This window comes from Nanorana parkeri, unplaced genomic scaffold (genome assembly GCF_000935625.1).
Source record: "Nanorana parkeri isolate BGI_ZX_2015 unplaced genomic scaffold, ASM93562v1 scaffold132, whole genome shotgun sequence".
NCBI classification, from domain to species: Eukaryota; Metazoa; Chordata; class Amphibia; order Anura; family Dicroglossidae; genus Nanorana; species Nanorana parkeri.
The window spans coordinates 2,127,062-2,136,380 of record NW_017306400.1 but is presented as its reverse complement, the minus strand read 5'-3'; the positions used below and the strand labels follow the sequence as shown (position 1 = coordinate 2,136,380).

The 9,319-nt window shown below is 40.2% G+C and overlaps 1 protein-coding gene across 1 annotated transcript in view; it reads right to left on the bottom strand.

Moving 5' to 3' along the window:
• Positions 1-346: 346 nt before the first annotated feature.
• The window catches only part of SLC41A2 (solute carrier family 41 member 2), a 58,155-nt gene continuing 49,182 nt past the window's right edge, over positions 347-9,319 (bottom strand). The window contains exon 10 of the mRNA XM_018553888.1: positions 347-1,202. Within this exon, the coding sequence (XP_018409390.1) occupies positions 1,017-1,202 (186 nt within the window). The 3' untranslated portion in view covers positions 347-1,016. The remainder of the gene's footprint in view (positions 1,203-9,319) is intronic.

Genomic DNA, 9,319 nt, shown 5'->3' with positions numbered 1-9,319 from the left:
CTTATCACGAAAGTTGAACTCCAAAAAGAAAAAAAAGACTGTTGTTTAGTCGAACTCAATCAATACAACAAATCATGAAATATATTTTAAATACAGCTAATATAAATATTTGAACCTGTTTTTCTATTTATTGTCTGTAACCACCTGCACAACAGCACTCTGGCTGACTGGAAGAAGGCGGGAGTCTCACCGAGCCAGTCAGGTTATACTGTACTCAACAATGTTGACAGTCTAACACTAGTTAGATTGATGACAGGTTGACAAATCAAAGTGACCACCCTGGTCCGTATGTGGTTGGTGACCAAACTTGCTTAAGTGCAGTGGAGAAAAGTGATGTCACCAGTCTAGCTATTCTGCCTGGCTTGGGTAAGAAAGATGATCACAAAAGTAGCCAAATTACAGATGCTTTGGCAGGTATGACAGCCCACATTTATGTATTTCTACTATTTATTTGGCTGGAGTTCAGCTTTAACATTCCTTCAGTAATGCTAACCTGTACAATAAATTGTTAAGTTAGTATGAACTTTAGCAATTCATTTTATGTTAAAATATCCAGAAATCTCCCTAAATAAGAATAATTGTGTAATACATTACTGAATGCAAAGTTCAAAACAGAAAATGAATGTCATATATGTAAAAATAAATTTAGGAACCTTATCGTGGATACCAACAATTTAGCTAGAACATCAGCATGATGTCCACCTGGCCCACGAGAATAGACAACGCCTTGGAATCAGCTCTGTAGGTTAAATAAAACTCAAAAATAAAGCCATAGAACATGCATACATAAAATGTAAAGTGCTTGTAGCAGAGCCCCCACCTACTGATAAGGGAAATTGTATACTACTGATCATTTGAAATTTGTAGAAAATTTAAACGTTCACAGTTTTAAAACCCAGAATAAAAAACGATTGTTTTCTTGTTTAACTGGATCCTGTGGAAATCTTTTTACCCCAGTTACTTTTAGAAATGTTTCCCAGAATCAGGTAGAGGCAGCTGGATTTTCAAACCTTGGGCTAGTCTCCAACATCTCCATCTCTATCCCCGATAAGCCACAGAATATGGAAGCCAACAGCAAGCAAAGCAGTTCCTAAAAGGTCTCCCAAAGCTGTGAGGTAAGGAATGGAAAAACTGTCTGGGTCCTTCCCCTTCCTCCAGATGTGATGCACCATCCAGTCTGCGATGCAAAGCAGAGAAAATACCTGAAAGACATAAGTCACTGAATGAATACAGTAGCCAAGACTTTGCGCTACATTGCAGAGCCTTACATTGGAAAGCATCTGGATTACGGCAAACCAACTTTGTTTTGTGTCAGGACACAGTGTAACACCATACCTCGTAACTTTCTGCGAGGAGAAAGGACACCTTCTAGCACCATGCATTTAGGTAATGGCCCCCTGCCAAGCCTTCAGGATCATTAAGAATTTATGAGATGGTTTATGATGGAATTAATGATTGGTTAAACACAAAATAGATGTTTTTTTACCATTATTTGTCCTTTATACTGGCTTTTTGAAATAGCAAACAAGATAATTAGGAGATAAGGTAAAAGGTTTTAGTGCATAATAACACTTTTGGTAGTTGAGAAGAACCTTTTCATAGATATCTGTATATCAGACCAAAAAGATGGACGATTGAGGAGGACTGAGGGACAGAGGGATTTGGCTCCAAAACAGGGATAGTTAGGAGGTATGCAGTGCAAACTGATCAACACACTGCTGTTTCACCTTTTTCATATGAACCAGCCACTACGCGGGTGATCAGAGTAATGCCTGGTGGTTTCAATTTAGTAATTAGCTACAGTCATCCAACTATGATCTACAGCACACAAAACTGTTTTTTTTTTTTTTTTTTTAACTCTGCTTAAAGGATACCCGCACTTTACCTCAAGCACCTTCATCAGGTATTTGCTTACCTCAAAGGCACCAAGGGTCCAAAACCCAGGGCTTGCCAAAGGGCAAATCATGACTTTTGGATAAGAAATATCAGCCAGTTGTGATGTGTTGGGGATGGAAGCTTGTGCACCAGCTCATAACATTCATCTCTAAAGTCAAGATGTGAATAAAAGTTTCAGGCTAATGCTGCATGAGGCAGTTAGAGGTGCTTAACATTCATGGGAGTTTAGATACAGATTTGCTCTGGGCAAAGACAAAATGCTGACAGGTAGAGTAATTGATAGAAAAACAACAGTAATTAACTGCCTTTGTAAAACAATTTATAAACATATTTTGAAGGCTTCGCTTGGAAACTATAAACTATATAATAATGCTATTTCACAATAGATTACACTATACAAGTGCATAAACCTGTGTTTCACCTCATTTAACCTTTCCCCTAAATTCTACTCTTATGCTAACAGTGTAACTATACATAAAAATCGGCACAGGCTGTAGAGACTAAACAGGCCCCTCTTTATAACCATAACCTAAACCATTATACATCTAGACCTGCTGACTTGTGTGTGTTTTGCTTGGAGAACCTGATCTACAGCACTGACTCTGCTTTTTCTTCTCCTTCTGACAAATCTGCTTTTTTACCCTAAATGCTCTATGTATAATATATTGCACACTAACACTATGTGCAGTGTAGAGAAAGAATACAGTAAAAAAGGTGCGTGCAAAAAAAGCATTGTGGTGACATGCCCTACTACTGGAACACTGTACATTAAATAATGACATGTAATATACAACATATCCTTGAAATTATGATACTGACAGATACATGTGGCTTTCCAATTTAACTGGATCAAAATGAAATACACCAGTCCCAGACATGGATGAGATATAGAATATAGGGAAACAATCGCTTGGTTACATAGTACATAAATCCAGCTACTTAACTATGCCATAGGTAGTAGTCACTTTAATGCAGAATTCAGGAAACTGTCAGCACAACCTTGTAGTCAGCAGTCCCTTAAAATACTGATGTTTCACTGATGTCAAGAAAAGCTTCAAAAGGTTATGGATTTAAAACACTGGTTACCTTTAGGATTTATCCAACCCTTTGTGGCGTGAGGGGGCAATCGCAAAGAAATAGTGCATGCAGCACCCTCCTGCCCCAGAATGCAGGGGGGGAAATTTAGTATGCGATAGTGTGTTCCAGCAGCTAACCATGCTGGAACGCACTGTAACTGGTGTGAACAAGCCCTCACAGATGAACTGTGATTACTGTAATTCAACAGATAACAAAGACAACCTGCAATAGGCTCTATTCACAAAACCAACCCCAGGGTATGGATACTTATTTTAAAAAAAAGGTGACAGTAATTTTGAGCTTTGTCCAATGAGATTCGAAAATTGGTTACACGTGACTAAATTATCCATGTGTTAAACCTTTGTGAATTCAGCCTAATGTCCTCATGTTCCAAACCAACACTTACTATACACATGAAAAGCCTATCTATCCATGTGTCTGCTGCTATCTTGAATACCTAGGAAGCATTGTTGTAGTTACTATGTCTTTATTCTGATCTGCATTGTGGAAGATTAGAAGACTACATAATACATATATTTTTTTTAATTTTAGCCCTATTAACATGGTGTCAGAAGGTACGTTTCCTCTAAATAGTGGATTCAGAAAAGGGAAGGACAGTGCTTTGGAACTGGAAAGGAAGCTGCCTGTTGGCCAAGTCAACCAGACTGTTTCTCGGAAGTTAAAGATGGTGCCTCGCGCACCTACATACATAAAGTATATACTGCAGCAAAAGCATAGGGGTGCTATATAATGCACAGTACAGTTTTGTAATATAAGGTAATAATCAAAGTATGCAAAAAGGTACAAATAGTGGTACAGAGCATACAAAACAATATAAGAGATGCACAGTGCAAATAGCACTCAGAGAAAGTAGTAATGTGCATACCAAAGTGAAATGGCACAAAACATATACAGTCAGACAAGAAAAAAAAAAAAAAAACATACAAAAGGCCATAAACAAACCAATGTTTCGGGGTCCTGAAACTCCATTCAATCCAGACAAATAAAGTAAAGATGGGGCAACGGCACTCCAAATAGTGAATAGTGCGTCTTCTATTGACGTAAATGCAGCATATCACATAAAGGCATGTTAATGTGATATGCTGCATTTACGTCAATAAAAGACACACTATTCAATATTTGGAGTGCCGGTGCCCCATCTTTACTTCGGGATTGTGACGGCGCCATCCGTTGGTCACCACCAGTTGTGTTTGGACTAAGCGATCAGAAGTGCAATGAGTTCATGGACTACTGATGCACAAATAAGATAGATTTAAAAAAAAGTTAGGGTACTTGAATGGATTTAGCTACTGAATTTAGTGTCCCTTTAATATTGGAGGCATACTTGCTCATTTGTGATTTAATAACTCTTTTCTGAATATTAGCACGGGCCAACCAGTGTCTTGCATGTTTTTAGTCGAAAAAGCTGAAGGCGTCCAGTTATTGCACTTATAAGAAACAATTGCTATACTTAAATGAAAAATAAAACCTCTCTTTTATGCTTAATTTGTGACTGAAGTGATGACGTCAAAATATTCTGTTTTAAGAAGGCAGCACTGTACTTCTCAAGGTGAAAGCCTTCAAATGGCTTCACAATGTCTACAATCAATGCCAACAGCTACGACGATGTTGGATCAGAAAGCACACTGGGGAAGGGAATACCAGATTACATCTGTTCTACAGAACGCTGGTACAAAAATGCATATCAATACGATCAATCACAAACAATCACCAGACCCGATAATATGTGAAGGAGATTAAACCAGCATCTCTAAACTATTCCTGCACTGTATTGATGCGGCTGCGTAAAATGTGGAATCTGATATTGATTGATACAACAAGTTCAATACCCATCTCTAACAATACCGAGGACCTGTTTATAGAGTAAAAACAGAAACAGTTATAGAAACCTGCTACATAGCGAAGGACAAAAAGGGTCATAACAAACGATATTCACTCTTTCAAACATTACTCATCAATGTTTCTTTGGGGAAAAAAAATGTTCATCCCTCGGTAACTGTGGTTCACAGTATCAGAGTCCAAATTTCGCATAGCTGCTATTGAGTTCCTGCACGAGAGCCATCATTACAAAAGGGGAAATGGCTTCCAAGAGCAACAATCGTTATTTTTCAGCACACGGTTTTAATATAAAACTGGCAAAATGAGTAACACAAATCTAGCATAGGCCCATAGCTCTTCACATGCTTGATGTTTTACACTATAGCTCATTTATAAAAATGAGACAAGGTCATCAGTCAGCCATAACAACATGTCAATGCTCCAGTGAAGGTTACAAAATTAAAGGAAACTTGTATCAAGAAAACACAGGGCTGGCCTATCAAAGTATTTGTTGCTTGCCTGGCTTCAATAGTTTCTGAGGTGCTGACCCAGAAAAAATACATGCAGATCAGGGCAGCTATTGGGTCAGCATGACAAGCTAGGGAAAATGTATTTTCAGATGGCAGTCCAGCGATGAGAGGTTCCATGCCTCCTTCGTGGAGGCTAACTTTAACATGATTAGTTGCTATGGGTAGCACCACACTACACATCTGTGTGCATACCTGCAGTATAATGCTTACATGTGAATAGTACAACTAAATCACTTGGAGTGTTGCAGTATAGTAAAAAAAATATGCATTTGTTGTAGGTGACCTGTTTGGAAAGATAAAGTGGAACTTGACACCACACAAGCTAGACCATGAATCTTCCTATGTTACTTCTCTACTTCCAGCCCCCACATCGGACAGTGAACAAACCTCCTTTGATCAATTTTGTTCATTAAAGGAGGAGCTCTGCTAGCAAGCAATAAAGAAAGCGGAAAAGGGATCTTATGGAGTAGCATAGGTGAGTGTATCACAAGAATGGCTCGCCAAAATGACAGACAATGAATATACACATTTTAAACATGTATTTGGATGTTTGCTTGGGGTTCCACTTACATTTTCAGGCCATTTTAACTCAGGAGTTAAATCTTAAAAATACATTCAAGTACCTTAACTATCAACACAACAATGTATCTTATTTGTGTATCAATTAGTTGTAGAGCCTCAAATCATCTCTGAATTGGTGCTGACACGGTCCTTCCTTCTGGAGGGTGGTTACTTTTGTTCCCCATGGTCCCTGTGAGTGTTGAGAGTAGCCACCGCTCCAAGCTCGCTCCCAAGACTACAATCTCAATAGAAATTAGTAAACTAAACGTGAGATTGTAGTCCATCACAGGAGTGAGCTTGGAGCATTGACTACTTTACAGCACACACAGGAACCATGGAGAACAAAAGTAGCCACCCTCCAGAAGGAAGGACAGCATCAGCACCAATTCAGAGATGATTTGAGGATCTACAGCCGAGTGATACACAAATAAGATAAATTTTTTTGTTATTAGTTAAGTTATTTGAATGCATTTTTAAGGTTTAATTCCGGTGTTTAATGTCACTTTAATAGCAGCTCACGTTTAAAACACATCATGCTTCTTACACAGGTATGTTGTTTTGACTGGTTATCAGAAAGCAGAAAATATGTGTGTATTGAATAGTAGACGCCTTGTATAGTGCACACTGCGACACAGTGAAAGGTCTCATTACCCTACCTGATAAGGAAGGATGGGGGGGTGCAGTATAAGTACAGTACAAAATAGATGCAAGTACCCTTTGGAGCTTATGTACAGTGGCATTTGTTTGCTTTGCCTTACATACAGCTCAGAAACATCACAATTACAAGCTAGATATGTCTGTGACAACAAAACTTTACACTGCCCACACTTTTCCGATTTCTAGCACGTGGCTACTAAGCAGCAGACATGATGTTCCAACTGTCTACATGCTGAATGCATTAAATTCACTGTTGGAAGAATTCCTACAAAACTCTTAGTACAAGTGCCATTATGACCTTCGTTTTCACCTTCTTTTCTGCATTATTGCGTAAGTATGATAACTGCATATAATGGATATTTTTCTTAAACACTTGAGGGCCAGCATGTTAAACCCCCTTTCTGTCCAGGCCAGTTGTCAGTTTTCAGTGCTGTTATACTTTGACCGACAATTACTTTGTCGTGCAACACTGTTCCCAAATGATTTTTTTTTAGACAGCGCTTTCTTTTGATGGTATTTAAAAACCACTGGGATTTAAAAAAATTTTACTGTATACTTTCTGTTATAAAGCATAGCAAATAAAAATACAGACAGTACAAAAACCCCACAAATTATGTTTTTTTTTGGAAAGTAGACACCCCAAGATGATCAAAATTTTTGCCACAATTGTTTGGAAATAAAAAAAACATGTCGGTATTGAAGGGGATAAAACACAGAGCTTGGCAATGGTGCGGTAGATACATTAAATGAAAAAGGTAATACATAGAGGGAGGAGGAGTTAAAAAAGGTTAATGTACAAGTCACATACAGTGTGAGGATGGGGGATGAAAGGGTTAACGCATGGAAATACGCCCCAAAGAAGCTCCTGTACTTCTTTGGGCGCAGGGCGTTCCGATGTGCTGAAATACGCCCAGGTGGGAACTATGCCCATAGGAAATAATGGGATGTCACTTGCTGGGCGTTTTACAGCGCGTCGATCAGCGCTGTAAAACGCCCAGGTGTGAACCCGGCATTAATATACAGGTCAGATTAGGAGCTGCCATATATTGTAGAGGGGTGAATGGGCACTGGTACTAGTTGACACTGGTAAATAAGTACCCATGTCAGATGGCTGCAAGCAGGAAGCTCTTTACTCTCACACACCAATTGCTGTGCAAGAGGAAAGTCAGAGCTGTCTGCCATTGTTTACCATCTTTAATGCTATGATTTGTCACTTGATCACATGGTACAGAGTCACTCTCATTGGGTTTGTACCCTCTTTTTATGATCTGCACTGCCCAATGTACAGTGCAATCACCGTACTATACTCATGCATGCGCTAGAGGGAGTGCATGGGAACAGTAACAAATTACTTTTAGGAACATTGTCCCATTCTGCGATGCCATCCCCCTGTATGTGTAACAAAAAAAGAAGAGAGATAGAAAAAGATGGGGTTTTTTTGGTGGCTCCAGAAAGAACAAGTCCAATAAACATCAGTCTCATAGAAGTATAAAAAGTATAAATGTATTGAACAATATATAATGAAAGCATTAAATATGCATGAAAGGATAAAAATAAGAAGCATATACCTCAGGGGAAAAGATATACCTCCTATCACCCCCTATACACCACAATTGAGATTTTTGCCTAAATGATCATACTCTCATACATGTGAATGTGTAAGGTCGTCCGGGCACGTCCGGCGACGAGTGTGCGCTCCAGGGTGGAACGCACCCGGATCCCAAATGATAGGATCAAGGTACTCACCCTGATATCATATCTCAGAGGAGAGCCCCGCGCTTGGGCAAATACTTACCTGGAGACCAGAGACCCAGTCCTAGACTCCTACCAGTACTTCCTCGACACCATGTCTTTACTATATGAAGACCCCACTAAGCAGCTAACTGCTGAGACTGCTATAAGGGCTTTGAAACAGGGCCGTCGTCCAGTCGAAGACTTTGTTGCAGAGTTCCAGCGATGGGCCAGGGAGACTGAGTGGAACAATGTCAGTCTCCGCAACCAGTTCCGCCTGGGTCTCTCTGAGGCCCTGAAGGACGAAATTGCCCGTGACGTCCTCCCTGACACTCTCGAAGGCTTAATCCAATGTGCTATCACGATTGACCGCCGCCTCCGAGAGAGACGGGCTGAACGTTGGACAGGAGGGACTACCGCTTCCCTAAGACCGACTCCCCCTCCTAGAGAGGAACCTATGGAAGTCGGAGCTGTAAGAGGCCCCCTAACCCCTGCCGAACGGATGAGGAGACGCTCTAGGAACCTGTGTCTGTACTGCGCCGCGCCTGAACACACCGTGGGGTCTTGTCCTCTCATCAAAATGAAGTCAGAAGGTAATATAAACCACATTTGCAAACTGACATCAAGAGATTCACAGACTGACTCTTATATCTATGTCCCTCTCATATTACAGTGGGACCACGAGAGGATAGCGGTTGACGCCATGATCGACACAGGGGCGTGCGGAAATTTCATAGACCACCAATTAGTTCTGCAAAATAAAATACCTCACCTTAAAAAACATAACCCAGTCCGTGTCAGTTTCATTGACGGGTCTACCTCCGCTTTGGGACCCATTTGTAGCCAGACCCAACCTTTATTAGTCTCTTGTCTCAGCAATCATACAGAATATCTGTCTTTTGACATAATTCCCTCACCACTCTTCCCGGTTGTGTTAGGCCTTCCATTGTTAAGGCTTCACAAACCAACCATGTCATGGTCAGGGATGGGTATACAACTAGTGTCAGAATACTGCAAAGAGACGTGCT